General features: G+C 39.3%; 4 protein-coding genes and 4 non-coding genes across 8 annotated transcripts; 4 read left to right on the top strand and 4 right to left on the bottom strand.

Moving 5' to 3' along the window:
- Positions 1-566: 566 nt before the first annotated feature.
- tK(CUU)6 lies at positions 567-639 on the top strand. The gene has a single exon. It is a non-coding gene; the product is annotated as a tRNA-Lys (tRNA).
- A 3,268-nt stretch (positions 640-3,907) lies between these two features.
- Positions 3,908-6,862, top strand: GVI51_J01595 (uncharacterized protein; the record flags this gene model as incomplete). Its single annotated transcript, XM_447783.2, has 1 exon — positions 3,908-6,862. One exon carries the CDS (start codon positions 3,908-3,910, stop codon positions 6,860-6,862), a length of 2,955 nt encoding a protein of 984 aa, XP_447783.2.
- Positions 6,863-7,474: 612 nt separating this feature from the next.
- tK(CUU)5 lies at positions 7,475-7,547 on the top strand. Its single transcript has one exon. It is a non-coding gene; the product is annotated as a tRNA-Lys (tRNA).
- A 600-nt stretch (positions 7,548-8,147) lies between these two features.
- Positions 8,148-8,363, bottom strand: MRA1 (Mra1p; the record flags this gene model as incomplete). The annotated part of the gene is made up of 1 exon (XM_002999520.1): positions 8,148-8,363. One exon carries the CDS (start codon positions 8,361-8,363, stop codon positions 8,148-8,150), a length of 216 nt encoding a protein of 71 aa, XP_002999566.1.
- Positions 8,364-9,074: 711 nt separating this feature from the next.
- On the bottom strand, positions 9,075-10,058 carry MRX21 (Mrx21p; the record flags this gene model as incomplete). Its single annotated transcript, XM_447781.1, has 1 exon — positions 9,075-10,058. One exon carries the CDS (start codon positions 10,056-10,058, stop codon positions 9,075-9,077), a length of 984 nt encoding a protein of 327 aa, XP_447781.1.
- A 290-nt stretch (positions 10,059-10,348) lies between these two features.
- On the bottom strand, positions 10,349-10,457 carry tL(UAG)4. Its single transcript has 2 exons — positions 10,420-10,457; positions 10,349-10,392 (listed from the first exon to the last, which is right to left on the bottom strand). It is a non-coding gene; the product is annotated as a tRNA-Leu (tRNA).
- A 1,628-nt stretch (positions 10,458-12,085) lies between these two features.
- Positions 12,086-13,120, bottom strand: GLM6 (C2H2-type zinc finger protein; the record flags this gene model as incomplete). Its single annotated transcript, XM_447780.1, has 1 exon — positions 12,086-13,120. The coding sequence occupies one exon, from the start codon at positions 13,118-13,120 to the stop codon at positions 12,086-12,088; it is 1,035 nt and encodes a 344-aa protein (XP_447780.1).
- A 5,106-nt stretch (positions 13,121-18,226) lies between these two features.
- On the top strand, positions 18,227-18,300 carry tV(AAC)8. Its single transcript has one exon. It is a non-coding gene; the product is annotated as a tRNA-Val (tRNA).
- The last annotated feature ends 285 nt before the right edge of the window (positions 18,301-18,585 follow it).

Raw genomic sequence — 18,585 nt, 5'->3', positions numbered from 1 at the left:
ATAAGCATTATGATAATAATTCAACAAGTGACAAAGAGGTAGATATCAAAAAGTAGTTATAAATATACACACTCAAGATAACATAAAGCACACACTGTTATATCAATTAGCTCAGAATTGCAAGGCCAAGGCATATTGGCAGACCCCTAAAATTTGGTTGGTGTTGTCAGCAACTAATGCTACTTATAAAAACAAAAATCTCAGGTTTCAGAACTTATTCTGCAGTTTTGACAGTACCTTATACCACCTGTGTCTATCTTTTAGTTGATAGACCATAACCAAGAGTATCATAATTTTCCTTCCCAATAGCACATAATAAAACTGCTACCGAGATTGTTACTTGGAACAAATTTATTTTAAAATATAATATACATATCTCTATTTTAAGTAAAAAAAGCGTTAAAAATGCAATATGTATTTCTCTTAAAGAATAAAATAGTGAAGGTCATCTTTGACCTTTCTGTGTTATGCAAGGGAAATTATACTGGTTATATATTACACCTTACTACTTGGCACTTGAATTTTCCATCTTGGTTTTGTCACTATAGTTTATACGGTTACACCGTGTTGAGGTGACAAATTCGTATGATATCTCTCTATGAGTAAACTTTTCATCATAGAATAAAACTGTCCAATAATCCCGTAATTTTCAACGCAATTAATAAGCCTTGTTGGCGCAATCGGTAGCGCGTATGACTCTTAATCATAAGGTTAGGGGTTCGAGCCCCCTACAGGGCTTATTTCTATTTTTTTTTCTTCCTGATATATAACTCCTCAGTTTAGTTGAAGGTTTTAGAGCTACATATACTTACACCTCCTACTCTACTAATGGTGCTGTAAAAACTCAAAATTTAATTATTGTCAATGTTGTTTACCTTCTCGATTTCGAATTATTTCTGTTTCATAGAAATGCCAATCGATTACTTTATCTAGTTCCTGTCGTTGTAATTGTTGCCTACTTATTACATCTTGGCAGATCTTTTGTGTTTGTGTTTGTGTTTGTGTTTGACAATGACAAATGGCAAATGACAAGGGAGCGTAGATTTCCAGGAAAGGAAATACTTATTGTATTTGGCTAATTGATATATTCAAAGCTGTAATCATGGGCTGTAAAAACTCAAAATTTAATTATTGTCAATGTTGTTTACCTTCTCGATTTCGAATTATTTCTGTTTCATAGAAATGCCAATCGATTACTTTATCTAGTTCCTGTCGTTGTAATTGTTGCCTACTTATTACATCTTGGCAGATCTTTTGTGTTTGTGTTTGTGTTTGTGTTTGACAATGACAAATGGCAAATGACAAGGGAGCGTAGATTTCCAGGAAAGGAAATACTTATTGTATTTGGCTAATTAATATATCCAAAGCTGTAATCATGGGCTGTAAAAACTTAAAATTTAATTATTGTCAATGTTGTTTACCTTCTCGATTTCGAATTATTTCTGTTTCATAGAAATGCCAATCGATTACTTTATCTAGTTCCTGTCGTTGTAATTGTTGCCTACTTATTACATCTTGGCAGATCTTTTGTGTTTGTGTTTGTGTTTGTGTTTGACAATGACAAATGGCAAATGACAAGGGAGCGTAGATTTCCAGGAAAGGAAATACTTATTGTATTTGGCTAATTAATATATCCAAAGCTGTAATCATGGGCTGTAAAAACTTAAAATTTAATTATTGTCAATGTTGTTTACCTTCTCGATTTCGAATTATTTCTGTTTCATAGAAATGCCAATCGACTACTTTATCTAGTTCCTGTCGTTGTAATTGTTGCCTACTTATTACATCTTGGCAGATCTTTTGTGTTTGTGTTTGTGTTTGTGTTTGACAATGACAAATGGCAAATGACAAGGGAGCGTAGATTTCCAGGAAAGGAAATACTTATTGTATTTGGCTAATTAATATATCCAAAATTGGGACAAAATAATAAACTAAAACAACAAACAGAATTGGCTAATAGAAAAAAAAGGCTTGATAAAGTGTATTTAATTCTCCTTTTTCTGTTGAGTAGTAATTTTCCAATCAATCATTATAAATTTCTTACTACTTGCAATGTTTTTGTATGATCTTTGAAAGGGTAATTATTCCTGACTAGATTGAACTTCTACTAGGGTTTCAATGACTTATGACGGTCTAAGCTTATAATATTGCCGTTGATAAAATATTTACAATATTATTTTTCTTAGCAATTTTATATTAGTTAATTAAAACCCGATACAGTAGTAACTATTTCTCCAGCCAATGACCATTCATATTCGATAGTCTACAAGTAGTAAAAATATCCTATTTTAAAATTGATATCCCTATGCCATGTCTACTTTCCTGAAATGAGAGAGAAATTCATATCATTGATATTGTAAGTGAAGTATGACAGCCAGCGATAAATGGTCTGGCATGTTTAATTTCACCAAGGATATATGCTGCCAAGAAAGGGAAGGAGTATTCAGTTATTAATTTCTTTTTTTTGTTGTTCAACAAGTTAGTTTAGTTGTCCCTTCGACATCATTTCAATTTCACCAGCATTGAGACAAAAGGTACTTCTTACTTACGTCATTCCATCAGGAATAACAGGATCGCCTTGCAAAACTGCAACCGTCGAACTGAGTTGCACTTTGCTGTAGGTACTATATCTCATGGCAGGTGCTTTCCTTGCATAAGAGAAGGGAGTGATGAAACCGTGCACAAAGTGATATAGAAGGAGTCATGTTGATGTAGCTAGTGAAATCGTGCATGAATTAATCATCTGAGCACAGAAGGTAAATCTTGGTTATTACCGTGGTGCTACACCATAGTAAATTAACTGAGGAAGCCACGCGAAGAAGTTAATCCCAGAAAACACTGTAAATCGTTTGTTTCCGCAGGGGCGGACGCGAAACAGGAAAATCAAAATGAAGTGCAAGTCAATGATAAAAGGGTCTTGGACAGCCACAATCTCGAACTCTGCTGGTGTTTCTGTGGATATACTGTTGTTCAATATTTCCTTCTATAGAAGACTGGTGCAAACGGTTGTAAATCCATTATAATTCTAGCTGCTGCCACAGTGATGTGATGTAATTTATTGCTTAGCAGGCACAATTTATGATTAACTTGTATATGCTGTGTGTGGGTAGTGCAGCCGTCATTAAGCCGGGTTTATGTCAGTGCTATATCCTTTTCAAGTGTGAAACCTGTAGGGAAAGTCGTTGGCTTGATATCTTAGATAAGTTGGAGAGAGGGTTAAAAAAAGTCCAGCCTCCCAATATACCATACAAAATTATTAAGTGCTAATATAATTATTAGTGTATAGAATAATTAACATCACAAGTAGTAATGAAATGTCGTATTGCGTACTAAACCCTGGCATTTTTGCCAATCCTACGGAATACTGTGCGAAAAATATACCCATCTAGGCAGCAGAGATGTCTTAAAGTTGGTTTGATAATCTATACTTTATACACAGGTATTGCACGTACTGTCTGTTAAGCATACTCGATACGTAATCAAATGTATCGACGTTGTAAATTCATGAGACAAATTCAATAGGGAATTAATTTGCTTTATGTCAATGATATTCGCTAGTTAAATGACTGGCTGTGGATTCCACATATAATTCTAATTGAAAAGAGGGCAATCCTTATGACAAAAAAGCATAGGGGTAATTCTAACTGGCAAAGGTTCCTTAGTTATCTCAATGTGTTGAACCTACAGCCGGTTACTAGCTCCTCATGAGGAATATGTCCCAATAGCAAGCTAATTGGTGGATAAGTTCTCAACTAAATTCGAAAAGGCAACATCAGATCCATGCTTTGAAATATATATAAAGGATAGGGTATAAATGTTGTAATGTTGCTTTATTCATACTGTGTTAAATTGACTTTTGTTTAGTAATTCTTTCTTAATAGTTATAGCATAAAAACTGCAAATCATAATGAAAGCACTAATTTTGGCACAGTTGTTAGCTCTCTCTTTTGCAAATGCACAAAATGTGTATAACACGCCTACAGTGCTAACTGGCAATCAAAAGTTCAGTGATGAAGTTGTTATCAACGATGGCAGCGCCTTAACATTGAACGACGGTTCTGAGTACATTTTCGATGGAGGTTTCCGCGGCGCTCAGCAATGCTTCATGGACATTAATGCAGATAAAGACTCCCCGTTCACGTTGACGTTTGGATCAAATGCAAAAGAATTTGACAGCAGCTGCGCTGTAACAATCAATAACCCTAACACAGGTCCAGACACAGTACAAACTATTAATATTAGTCCACCAGTATTTAAAAATTCGAATAAGTTTATTTTAAATTTAGCACATACTTCAAGTGACGCTAATTCAAAGATTATCATTGGTTCCCCAGATATCACCAATACTGGAGAGATAAACTACATTTCAACTGGGGGTGAAATTCATGACCCTAATGAGCTCGGAAACGTATTGCAAATTGGTACGCCTTCTGGTTCAATTCAAAACGTTGGTACTATTAGCCTCAATGCAGCAAACAGCTACTATCTATTTGGTAAGGTCTCCGGTAAAGGGGGCAAGATTAATGTTGAAAAAGGTGTCTTACAGATTGATTCTGCTTCCTTCACTGATAATGTTATCCATTTATCTCCTGGAGGTGCTATCTCTCTGAGACGTCCTCCTGCTGAGGAAGTTAATGTGTCTGGATTAGGTACTGCTACTGCAATCAGTTCTATCGGAAAAGATGGTAAGTTTGAATATGATTCAAAAACAGGTTTGCTTTCTATCACCACCAGTGAAGGTGTCTACAAATATAATATCGGATGTGGATATAATCCCGAATTAGCATCAGCACAGGAAATAAAAATTTATTTTCAAGATACCTTGTATGATACTTTTAGTTTTGAAATACAGCAGGCTCCGCCAACTGACTCGAAATGTGAAGATATACCTCCTATTGAACCTTCAAGTGTCAAACCATCTAGCATGAACCCATCTAGTGTCAACCCATCTAGTATGAACCCATCTAGTATGAACCCATCTAGTATGAACCCATCTAGTATGAACCCATCTAGTATGAACCCATCTAGTATGAACCCATCCAGCCCATCTAGCATAAACCCATCGAGTATGAACCCATCTAGCCCATCTAGCATGAACCCACCTTTTGCTAACTCATCTAGCATGAACCCATCTAGCATGAACCCATCTAGCATGAACCCATCTAGCCCATCTAGTATGAACCCATCTAGCATAAACCCATCTAGCATGAACCCATCTAGCATAAACCCATCTAGCATGAACCCATCTAGCATGAACCCATCTAGTGTCAACCCATCTAGTATGAACCCATCTAGTGTCAACCCATCTAGTGTCAACCCATCTAGTATGAACCCATCTAGTATGAACCCATCTAGCATGAACCCATCTAGCATGAACCCATCTAGTGTCAACCCATCTAGTATGAACCCATCTAGCCCATCTAGCATGAACCCATCTAGCATGAACCCATCTAGCCCATCTAGTATGAACCCATCTAGCCCATCTAGTATGAACCCATCTAGCCCATCTAGTATGAACCCATCTAGCCCATCTAGTATGAACCCATCTAGCCCATCTAGTATGAACCCATCTAGCCCATCTAGCATGAACCCATCTAGCCCATCTAGCATGAACCCACCTTTTGCTAACTCATCTAGCATGAACCCATCTAGTGTCAACCCATCTAGCATGAACCCATCTAGCATGAACCCATCTAGCATGAACCCATCTAGCATGAACCCATCTAGCATGAACCCATCTAGCATGAACCCATCTAGCATGAACCCATCTAGCATGAACCCATCTAGCATGAACCCATCTAGCATGAACCCATCTAGCATGAACCCATCTAGCATGAACCCATCTAGCCCATCTAGTATGAACCCATCTAGCATAAACCCATCTAGCATGAACCCATCTAGCATGAACCCATCTAGTGTCAACCCATCTAGTGTCAACCCAAGTGTCGAACCTTCGATTCTTAAACCATCCAACGTTAACCCATCTAGTTTCGACTCATCTAGTATGAACCCATCCAGCGTGAACCCATCCAGCGTGAACCCATCTAGTATGAGCCCATCTAGTGTCAACCCATCTAGTGTCAAACCTTCAAGTGTCAAACCTTCAAGTGACAAGCCATCCAACGCTAATCCATCTAGTGTCAAGCCATCTAGTATCAACCCAAGTGTCGAACCTTCGATTCTTAAACCATCCAACGTTAACCCATCTAGTTTCAACTCATCTGGTATAAACCCATCTAGTGTCAACCCATCTAGCGTTAAACCAAGTGTCCACCCAAGTGTCAAACCTTCAAGTGAGAAGCCATCTAACGTTAATCCAACTAGCGTCAAACCATCCAGTGCTAGCCCATCCAGCGCTCATCCTTCTAATATCAGTTCAAAGCCAACTGTCTCGGTCTCGGTCTCATCTGTGTCGAATAAGCCAGCTTCTGATGTTTTGAGCTCTAACAAATACGTTTCAAGTGGTTCTGTTGTCGTCTCCGCAAGTAGAGTCATTTCGAGCCGCAGTCCATCTTCTATTGTATTGGGTAATGGTGGTGGGTTAGTTGTATCCAGTCAAAGACCAGGTTCTGTTCAAAATTCGGTTAGACCAAGCGCTAGTCCAAGCTCTGTAAGACAAGGCTCTGCTCAACCAGCAGCCAACGCATCAACCAAGACTGTGAGTGGTACTCAGGCCTCTAGAGCTCCATCTGGTGTTAACTCGGTCTCGCAAGTTAGGGTCTCTTCAAATAGTGCTTCTGGGGTTGTCAATTCTAGAGCACCTACCGTGGTTAGCTCTACTTTCCGTGGTAGTGCAGTAATGTTGCACGTTTACGGTATTGAGTTGGTGTTGCCAGTGCTAGCGGCTCTATTATTCATTTGATGAACTGCTCATGATTTGTTTTTTGTGCTATTAATCTCACTTAATATTATCCTCTTTATTTGACCTCGAAGGAAGACAACCAGCCGCCCGCTTACACTTTTCTCTATTTTAGTTCTCAAACGCGTAATAAAGCCAGAATCAAAGTCTCAAAATCAAAAGCGCTTCTTAAATAGGAACACATATCTGTAGCAATATATCGGAAAGTTGTTTAATTTTAAATGAATACTCAGTGTAGAATTCATAATAAAACGTATTCCTGCTGTTTTCCTGCTTAGTGTTTCCCGCACTTGAATATCTCTCACTAGTTCATTGTATTTATCGTCTGTTTAAGGTATATCTTCAAACATATAATAAACTCCGTGAAATTATAACGCCCTTTTACACTTCAAATCGCTTATAATTCAATATCTGCTATGGTAGGCGCTTAGCTCTCGCGCTCAGCTAGAATTTAAGGGCCAGTTAGAGCTGACTACAAGGATTTTAGTGCTAGGCGTTGTGTGATGAAATCATGTGTGGAAATGAAATGATAATCGTACTAAACTATATCCCTTCCTTTTGCAATCTAGCTGACAAAACAACTATCTTTCATTATAATTACAACGCAATTAATAAGCCTTGTTGGCGCAATCGGTAGCGCGTATGACTCTTAATCATAAGGTTAGGGGTTCGAGCCCCCTACAGGGCTTATTTCTATTTTTTTCTTTGGGAAAATTCTGTAACAAAATCAATATTTACGAATTACCACATGATGTGTTTGTAATAAGGTTCTATGTGTCTTGGGAGTTACTATTGTTGTATATTGGAACTATTGGAGTTGCAGACTTTTAATATGATCCACTTATGTTAATAAGTACATACATATTTTATTTTATTTTTTTGGGTTTTGCAGGATAGGATTTATTCTGAAAAGTACAATGTTTGGACAGAGGTTGTGGTTTTCATCGTTCTGATGGGTATCCAAAACATATAAACAAGCTTATCTCCAATGTTTCAAATCAACAATGCATGATGTTATGGAAAGTATTTGAAATAAAAATTCATTAAAAGTTATATATTTCCTCTAGAATATAAATAAATAGGTAAGAAAAAAAAATAAAGAAAGTGTCTTTGGTCGGTGTGAAAGGGATATTAATAATGATAAAAACAGTTGAGAAAGTCGCTAGTAAATTAAAAAAAATGCATGGCAGGGATAGAGTAGACTAAATGGAACAAAAACCAAATAAAAATGAAATAGTCTCTATTACTTGTAATAACGTAGGTTTTCCATTTTACACAACCTGGAGCTTCATTCCTTGGCCTCCTTCAAGACGTCGTCCAAACCAGACATGTCAGGGTTGGATTTTAGTCTCAAACTGTCATCGTATGTCAACTTCTTATAAGTGAAAAATGTACCTGAGCACAGAGCAACACCAATAGCAGCAAACAATGGAGCTAATTCAATAGGCACCTTGGTACCAGAGGACTTCTTGGCCGCGTTCATCAATAGTTGTGCTGGTCTCATCTTTAATGTATATGTCTGTGTGCGTTAATGTGTATGTCTATATTCTGGTGTTATCAGGTCTTTGTAACGGCCTTCAAAAGTACTAAGTAAAAACGAAAACAAAAGTTTTATATATAAAACTCTCGATTGTTTCAATTTCTTTAAAAAGAGTAAACCATTCAAGAAGTTCCAAGAGCCTCCTGCGAGCTGCTAAATGTCGAGACTATGAGTTGTCATTGGATGAGATGAGCTTCGCAATGATCAATCTGTTGAAGCAGACCTTGAAGGAGAGAGACCACCATTTTGAACTGGAGGAGAGGGTTATTCCTTGGCTGGATGTCGATAATGATTGGTCAGATTTGCACCCTGCAACAGCTTCCCACTTAGGGAGAGAGAACTCTCCGCAAGTTCCCTTATTGTTAAGGGGATGCGGGACAGGAAGGGAAAATCCGCATTTTTCGGCTGGAAAGGACCTGCTTCGAGGGGGGAGGGGACTTACATGAGTTCAGGGTTGCTGGGTAAAGTGATATTGGTCATGTGACTTATAGCGTGGTTTTTGTAAGTGCTTAAAGAATTATGCGTATTAGTTGCGACAAAGGTATGATTATATACAGATTATTTACTTGTGGATTTGTCATTCAGTTTAGTATTAAGATGGCAGATGTTGATGGCTACATCTGTCTTATGCAAGGTTTGAATAAAAAAAAAAATAAAGTGTTCATTATTGTAGATTTACCAGCGTTTCATGTAATCCCACGTCAGTTCGTAAACCAACCAGCTCACTGCAGTAGATGGTACCACTTTAAACAGGTTGGCTGTGAGGCCCTTGTAGTAACCTTTGAAACCTTCAGTTTTGCCGATGGTCACAAGTGCGTCCCAGACACTATTATAATGGAATCCCAACTCGTTACCACCCATGGCCAGCACTTGGAATCTCCTTCTTAGAAGATCAAATGGGTATGTTATTGTCTGGGCAACACCACCACTAATAGCTCCCATGCTCAGCTTATATAAGCTGTCACGCATGCTACTGTTCCCGTTTTCATCACTGGGCATGAACTCTTTCAATTGTTCATATACAGCAAAGTTTAATGCCACATATGGCACGATTCCCAGACTAGTTGGCCATACACCTCTGTATAGCCCCATTATGCCACCTTCTTCAGCGTAAGCCTTAGATAGCAACTTCCAAACACCCGGTGGCTTGGCAATATCAGAGGCCCTAGACTTGGAAAGTTTCGATAGGTTTGCCGTCTGCACAGATAGTCTTGTTCTCACAAGATCCAGCGGGTATGTGGCAACTACACTACAACCACCACATAAAGCGCCACTAAACAGTCTTTGCCAATTGTTGAGTTGTTCACCTTTACCCTTCGTATCGACATGAAATATGTGTTTCTTACAGCCTTCGAAGACCACGAACTGTACAGCACTATACGGGAATACTCTGATGCAGTTAAGCCCATTACCACGGAACAAACCTTTTATATTCTCTTCTTTGTACACTTGCCCGATGGCATCGAACAACCCTTTATTGTATGCTGTTGTCGAGCTCTGGACTTGCAAGAGGATCTTAACCCTTTCAAACGGTGACACTACTGTCCTAGAGATAGCACCCGCAATACCACCTGCTAAGAATGCAACATTAGTGTCTTGCTTGAGGAAGTTCTTCAATTGATTCTCTTCTTCAATTGCAGGAAGTATAACCTCGGACATCTGATCTTTCCTATGTACTTGCTTCCTTTCCCAGAAAAAAAAGATACTTACCCCTTCTGAAACTATAAAACTAATTATCTTTAGCCAATGTAGTACCAGATTGTATTATATATTACACAATATTCTATATTCAAAAGCTTTCTTCAATTCAGCCATCACCCAAGTATAGTCATTCTTGATTGACAATATTCCGGAGCAGGAAAGCCGAGAATCGGGTTTTTCAGTTTTGTTACCATTTTCCCTTGAATGGGTGGGTATTCAGGGAATCTTAAAAATCAAAAAAAAATTAATGAGAGATAAGGGATTCGAACCCTTGCATCCGAAGATATCAGAGAATTTAAGCTTTAAGTGTTTCAACTCACCTAAATCTGACGCCTTAAACCACTCGGCCAACCTCCCATAATGTGATTTATGTCTATACGAAACATTTTGAGGGTAACGTAGACTTCTTTACCAATAACTCGTTGATAATGCTCAAACATGCGCTCATCTGAGTAACACCATGTACTTCTTGTTGAACGTGGATCCCATATACAAGTTCTTAGTAGCCACCAATGCGTTATATTTGGTATATTGAAATACAGTTTATTTTATCATAATAAATTCTATATAAAAGTGCAAGGAATAACAATTATAATCTGTGCTGGGTGTAGACGCGAGTAAGTTTATGAGGTGAAAGAAATACGGCATAGATCATAATAAATTTCCATGCATTTACAACACCATGACGTTTAGTTATTAAAATTACACTGATAATGCGTAATATGTTTTAAAGTTGCAAATTCCATTTCCCAACCAAGATTTTGCCAATCTCGTTTATCAAATCTCTTGTCTTAGAACCCCATCCCTCCATCCGATTGACTTGTTGCAACAAACTTTTGTCCTTTGTATTTCAACATGAAGATCATTTACCATAATGGTTGCAAAATACTTATAGATTGATTAACGGCACCTATTATCCTCTTATTTTCTTTTCTTTTCTGTGGTCTGTACTGTGTTTTGTGTTGCTTTCAGGGAGGCCTTTTGTCCCGTCTATTTCCGTTTGACGTATATCACCGGGGGGTTCAGACTTAACGGATAAACCAGAAAAGACACGTTGAACCGATAACATCACAGTGAACCAGCACGAGGATATGTGTCGATAAGGAGCAAAATGTCAATCTAAGTATTGCCAAACCACTAGAGGGAAGATTCTTCGGCCCTTAAGTTTGGGACAACTTTACAAATTACGTGAGTTTTATGTATAATTCCATGTATAATTTCCTGTATAATTTCCTGTATAATTTCCTGTATAGTTTCCGATTTACGAGTACACCAAGCAAGCTTTTGTGGATCAAGCACCCTTATCAAAATCCAACTTTATGAATAGAACTTGTCTAAAATAACAAGAATTTGGGTGACCGGCAGTTCTGTCACTTAGACGGACCCTCGTCGTAATTTTTCCCTTTCGTGAAGTCACCAATTTCGTGCCATCAGTCACCGACCATCAGAGTCACCCGTTTTGAAGGAAAAGCAAAGAAAAAGGCTCTTCTGGTTGTGGACCAGCAACCGGTGTATTGAGAATTGCTGGGGCTGCAAATGGCGTATGGAGTATTATAAGAAAAAAAAATGAAGTTGTGGTGTAGTGATAGATGAGGATAATATATTATATATATAAGTTTTGTTCACGATATACAATAAATAAGATAGCTGGTTGAACAGGAGCAGGGGGGAGGGGGATAAAACACTGAGTTCCAGCTTCTTTTATAAATTTTTTTTTCTAATGTAACAACTCTATAAACATGGGTTCCCCATTCATTTGGAAATGCTGTTAGGAAAAGGAACTATAATAGTAACAAAACTGTAAGAAATTAAAAAACAAACAAACAGGTTAAACCGATGGATAGGAATAAATTAAATATTAAGGATTTTTCATCAAAGTTGGAAAAAACAAACCAAAAGTAAAAAAAAAAAAGAAAATAATTTTAACAAAGTAGAACTGAAAACATTTCTTTCAATAGCGGATGCATAGTGTAGCGATTTCTTTCTTATTTTTTGTTGAGGCTATTTTTCTCATGACTTTTCAAATGCCTTAGTAAATTTGATTTGACGTTAAATGCTTTGCGACAGTCCTTCCAAGTACATTTGAAAGGAGTGTCGCCTGTGTGTATGAGAATGTGTGTCTTAAGCGTGGATGGTCTTGAGCAGATCTTTCCGCACACGGGACACTGTTTACGGAGTCTGGTCGTAGCTTTCTTCAGTTGTCTTTTCGTTAGTTTTATTTCTTGTTTCGTCATGGCGTCAGTAAGCTGGTGCTCCATCAGCGTGGGTGGAATACTTACACCAGCCAGTGCCAGTAGTTGCTGTTGCTGGTGAGGGTTGTACATTAGCGGGTTTATGGAGATGGAGTTCCTTCCTGAAGTAGGTGCCGAGAGGCTCTTAGGGTTCAGAGCGATCTGCACGTCTTGGCGGAACCCCGGGTTATAGTTCCTGGCCTGATCGGACGTTTGTACTTGTCCTGTAGTGTTTACTGGGGAAGAGTTCCCTGGTGGAATGATAGCAGAGATAGGTGGTAATTTTACAAGTGGGTGTTGTTGTTGCTGCTGCTGCTGCTGCTGCTGCTGCTGTTGTTGTTGTTGCTGTTGCTGTTGTTGTTGCTGCTGTTGTTGTTGTTGCAGTTGCTGCTGTTGCAGTTGCTGCTGTTGGACTTCAATGGGAGAAGCGTTCCTAACGGGCAGAATCATCTGTTGCTGAGGGTGCGCCATTGTCGTGTAGGTATACTGCTGATCCTCCATTGTTGGCACGTACGAGACGCTGGGTCTTTGTATGTAATTTATCTGGTTTTGAGGCACGTAGTATACAGGCGACTGCACGTTAGACTGAGGCCTAGAAGCATCGGCGGGGTAGTACTGGGCAGAGGGACTGACGGCGGGCAGTCCTACTGGTACGAACTTGTTCTCTAGGTTGTAGTATCTGTCGTCCATCGCAATCATAATAGGTAGTGTTTTTTGTGGTTTTATGCTAACCTCAAAATCACAAGGAGTCAAAATTAATTTACAGAATATCCTACAAATCGATAACATCAAATCCCTTTTATAAGTTTTTTTTTTTTTTGGGACCTCATTTGTCTTTTGAGTTTTAATTAAACATGGATTAGAAGATAATGGGTTAGAGGAATCAAGTAATTTAAAATTAATTTTTTAAACAATTGCAGAATACTTCTGCGATCACTCTTACGAATAGAATGGCTAATTTGTTATTTTTAAAAAACAGAGAGATGGGATTGATAAGTGAGATAATGGTGCAGCGATTTCCTCTTTGATTAGCGGATTGCGAAAAAAGAGATCTCTCTCTCTGTGTCTCTGTGTCTGTGTGTCTGTGTCTGTCTGTGTGTCTGTGTATCTGTGCGGCAGTTGAGTGGAGGGGGGTAGGAATAAAGGGAATCAGAAGAGAGACGGAACAATTACTTGCAGAGAGACTATATTGCACATACCATTTACGCTAGATGGCTTTTGTTAGCGAGAGGAAATTCCTGGTGGGCAAATTGCGCACTTGGCGTTGTCTGATTTCGAATTCGAATCCCCCATGGTGGGGACAAATAGCAGTATCGCTGGCATGCTGTGAGAAGCTGTGGGAAGCTGTTTTTTTGGGACATTTCTGCCGGTTATAGTAACAGTAACTCCTATGGGAGAGATAGCTGAAGAGAAGAAATACTCGAGTCTCGACGCGGAGAAAGTGCTGTGTGGTGGAGGTGCTAGGGATTTGGGAGGTTATGGGAGTTATGGGAGTTATGGGAGTTATGAGGATGAGGATGAGGATGAGGATCAGGATGAGGGTTAAAAATACATTTGCAGTGGGATGTACGCAGGGTTAGATGACAAGGCGTCCTTGGAGGGGGGGGGGTTAGAAGGTAGAAGGGAACGCTGCAGGATGGGGACTTACGCAGTGGTATTAGCATTTTCTTCTGAAACAAGCTTAGAATATACTGCACAGTTCCTAGAAAAACAAAAAGCCTTGAATCTGTCCGCCTTTTCCTCTCGGATCCTCAAAACTTCAAAAGCAAGAAGCAGAAAATGAGAGGCTATTCATTCGCAGCATTCCAAAGAAGAACAACCTGCACATGAAGAAAAAAAATACCGTTGATCACATTGCACTGCAGAGGAACGGCAGGGGAAGAAGGCAATAACAAGCAAATGACATTGCGAAATAAAAAAGCAATTATGTATGCGTGCGTAGGGTTCTGGGGAAAAATTGGAAAAGGGGAGGTTGAAGTGTGTTGATTTGATATACTACATCCCTCTCACACAGTCGCTGCAGGTGTGACTGTGGTTGCCAGATGACCACGGATCACTTTGGTCAGAAACTCACGCACCAAAGTGGTGCAAATTATGTTTGCGCAAAAAACACAAATTGTGTCTGTGAGAGTGTCCGCGGCTTGTTATGTAGCCCCCCCCTTCATGTATTGAACTAAAACGCAGCAAAAGGATGTGGGAAGTGCAGAGTATAGCATATGAGTTGGAGCAGAAGAGAGATTGGACCTCAAAATGCAAATAGCATAGATGAAGCAGTTGCAATACATGGTATCTAAATGCACTTACACCTATGCATGACAATGACAATGACAATGACAATGATAATGATAATGACAATGACAATGACGAGTGCGTGTGTTTGTGTGACCAAGGGAATGGAGATTTCCGGATCAACTCTCTTGTCGAGTATACACATATTTACAATCTCTTCCCACTCTACCTAATAAGGCTACAGTATTGTCTGTGCCGGTGTCGATGTGGGAGGATATGCATCGTTGAAGAGCAAAGAAGTTTGAAATTGAAACACCTTGTGCTAGAAACACACGCATGCACTTCACAAACGCTAAAACTTACAACAACTGATAGACACAAAGCTTGTAATCACACAGAACCATGTGCAGAAAACCGAGGATGTGACCCAGAACAGACCCTACAGAAAAAAAGGAAAGTAGAATTACAACTCAACTCAACTCAACAGATTATAACACAGAGTTACCCAATTCTCTTCCCGCCTCGCTGCTACAGGCAGTTCTAACTGAACTGTATCTCCCTCACTTATCCTTAATTTCTCGCTTCATTGATAAGGGCCAACCAGCACAAATACGGTTGCCACTGAACAGCAGTAGGGACACAAATGACAGACAACACCACTTAGCCCATTAGACAAAAAACGGCTGATACCTTGCAGGAGTCGTTCCCCCCCCCCCTATACACCTCAGCAGGACCCATTGACCTACACGAGCAGGTCACCACGCGTAGCACTGTGTCTTTTCCTAGAGAAAAAAATCATCTCTTATCGGGGTGTACCAGCCGAACTATGGGATGAACATAGAAGAACAAGAACAAGAACAAGGAATTGCAATGCTGTACCCTCCCTGCGCTGCTTTCTGTTGTTCTTTAACCGTGAATTAGTCAAACAGCGAGAAAAGCCAATCTTTCCCCTCCCCCCCTTCACTTTCTCCCCTCCGAAACATAAGAAATCACAGAACGTCAGCATTGTGTGCCTAAAAATAGACGGATTTCCTTGTAAACATGACGTAGCCCTGCCCTTCGTATGTTGCACACACACTCTCTACGTACTCGTCTCTGCAGAAATTTTTTTTTTACTTCATCTCTTTCTGGAAAATGCCAAGAAAAAATAAATATTTAGGCCCTTTGGATAATGCACCCGCTTCCTTCAATATGCCACTCAAATCTTCCTTCCTGAACACAGAAACGCTCGAAGCACTTCTGCTTTTCCCTTGCATCCCACCTGAGATCGACCCTACCTACAACTGCCTCGTTCTCTGTGCGCCCTGCGTGAAATCTGATTCAGCTAGCCCTGCGAGGAGCATGATCTACGCTACGAGGAATATTGTCAAGATTTCAAGGCCCTCCTGCGTTGCCCTCACAAGGCATACATGGGCATGATAACTCAGCGTCAGCAATTGAAAAAAAGAAACGAAAAGAAAAGAACTTGAAAACTCTTGGCATTTTGCCTGTTTAGGAATATGTTCTAGATTCCTGGAAGCCCTCGTAGTCGCGAGTATACGCTTGCCTTTCTCTCAAATAAGCGTTCCTCCCCTCTCCAGCCATCACAGCATAATAAAGTGCGTTACCTGTAACAAGGGCACCACTGTTGGGCAAAAAGGGTTTAGTGTGGTTGGCACCGACATCCTCTTAACAGCGATCACCAAGAAGGGTAAAAGGACAAACTCAAAATCCCTCATGCATTGGGGGGGGACTAATCCGATTATTTTGTGCTCCCTCATCCGACCTCTATTCTCTACATGGATGCTGAAAGGAGAAACTTCGCCGATGTGCCAAAATGCCAAGATTGCCTTTGCTCCGTTCCCCCCACCTACCTTCCACCTCGCATCGAGACAGCCCCCCCCCCACCAAAGCAAAACTCGAACTGAGTAGCGCAGGCATAGAGGGAATGATGTGTGAGGGGGGGGGGAGGATCAATCACAAACGTATGCATATAGCTACACACCGGAACCCTTGTCCCGATTTGTAGACTCCATGTCGACCTTACGCTTAAACCCCGTGATGGGTCCGCTGCTGATAAGTACAGCAAGACGTAGAATACTCGAACTCGCATTTTCATCGAGCTTACTATACATTTCACATGGACCCTGGAAATGGTGGCAATTATGGAAGAAAAAAAGAAAAGATTGGCAGATAATTAAATAAAATACTCCTTGTCGAGCGATTATACTATTACAAGATTGATCTCACCCTCATGAAACAATCAAATATGATATTAGAGAAGCATAAAACTCACACTGTTTTCTGAGGGCACCCAAGGTGTTATCGGATGACATGTCATAGATGGTGCGAGAGTATTACAATACAGGAATAAGAAAAAGGCTTAATTTGTTTTTCTAAAAAAGACGTTTAGCCTCATACCCACATCATTATTGCTGGCAATCTTGTCAGGAAGAGTCATTTTGCCGGGCAACAATGTGCTGTAACTAAGCTCCCCGCCTCTCTTAATACATACTTGCATTTACTTAATAAGGATCTTGTTCCTAGCTGCCTAGGACTGTTCTAACAATATTAAAAATTATATGCCAAAAAAAAAAACACAAACAAACATCAGCATTCAATTCATCCCTTAGGCATAGCAGCACCACTACGTCATTGACATGCTTACATTTTCGATAACATATGATGTGAATTTTTGCGAGAGTTGTACAGATTGTTCCGCGATATTACATTTTGCTGCATATGAAAGTATTATGTCGAGACATTCTTATTTGAGATGAAACAACTTTGTAATATAAAGTAAACGAAACGAAGCGTTTGTTGCGAGTTGACTACCGTTTATAGGACATTTTTTTAGATTTGAGTGGTACGAATGTCGTAGATACCTGCAATAATAAGACAAATGCATATAGCAATAGCCATATTTCATGACATACAATGATGTATTGTAATATACAGCTCATCTACTTTTCAAACTCTGGGCATAATAGAGGGATAAAAAAAAGGCTTTGTCCTGCATGTTAATCTTGTAATATACCACCGATGAATAACAATAAGTATTGTTGAATTACTACAACTATAATTTTTAAAAAAGAAAAGCTAACAATGATAGCAGTGATACAGTCAACGTTACTGTAGGTCAATTGCTTAATTGGCCTATAGATCGTTCCTCGGATCAGATAGTTACGCACATCTCTGTGAGTGCTTGCAAAATAACCAAAGCTTGATGATGCTACCACTATGGTTCCAGATTGTTTCGAAAAAAAAGTATTTGCGCAATTATTGGAAAATATGCTCTACCTATTGCAAAATACATGCAAACGTATTGGGAGGCTCTTTTAAAAAGTTAGACTTAATATGAAAGAACTACACCAAGATAAAAATGACGCAAATTGCACATGCAGAACTACGCTCAAATAAATTACTTTCTAGTAAGACCCTTCCCCCCCTTGCAAAACAAAGTCACACACTATATTTTAATTATCCCTGTGTGATTGACAACAATAAAGAAGATACAAATCTGAACTTCAGATGGTCCCTTCTTACAATTTGTATTTCACCAGCGAGCTATATAGTTTCTACTATTGCCCACCAAAGGTAAAATGAGCATCATGTGACATAAACGTATAAAATAAGTTCTACTCTACCAGGTAACAAAATATGTTGTCACTTTCAACAAATTAACATGGTTTCGTGGTCTAGTCGGTTATGGCATCTGCTTAACACGCAGAACGTCCCCAGTTCGATCCTGGGCGAAATCATTTAATTATTTTTTAAAATTTTTTTTCTATGCTAGCTCTCTGTCTATGAGAGTCAACCGCCACAGCGTGTGTTAACCAAGGATACTTTGAATATAACTAACATATTTCAACTTCTAAGCCTCAAGAGTAGCTAAATTTTTTTCCCTATTACATTGCAAGAACCATTACTACTTATTATTTATATACATCAAAAAGGTATGACTTCTCCCTTTCTCACCACCCCCAAACAAATACACTCTGCTTGTTCACCCCCTTCCCAAGGATATACGGATTCCATTACATCCT

Source organism: Nakaseomyces glabratus, chromosome J (genome assembly GCF_010111755.1).
Source record: "Nakaseomyces glabratus chromosome J, complete sequence".
Taxonomy (NCBI): domain Eukaryota; kingdom Fungi; phylum Ascomycota; class Saccharomycetes; order Saccharomycetales; family Saccharomycetaceae; genus Nakaseomyces; species Nakaseomyces glabratus.
Note: the sequence above shows the minus strand (reverse complement) of the source record. Positions and strands in the feature narration are given on the sequence as shown.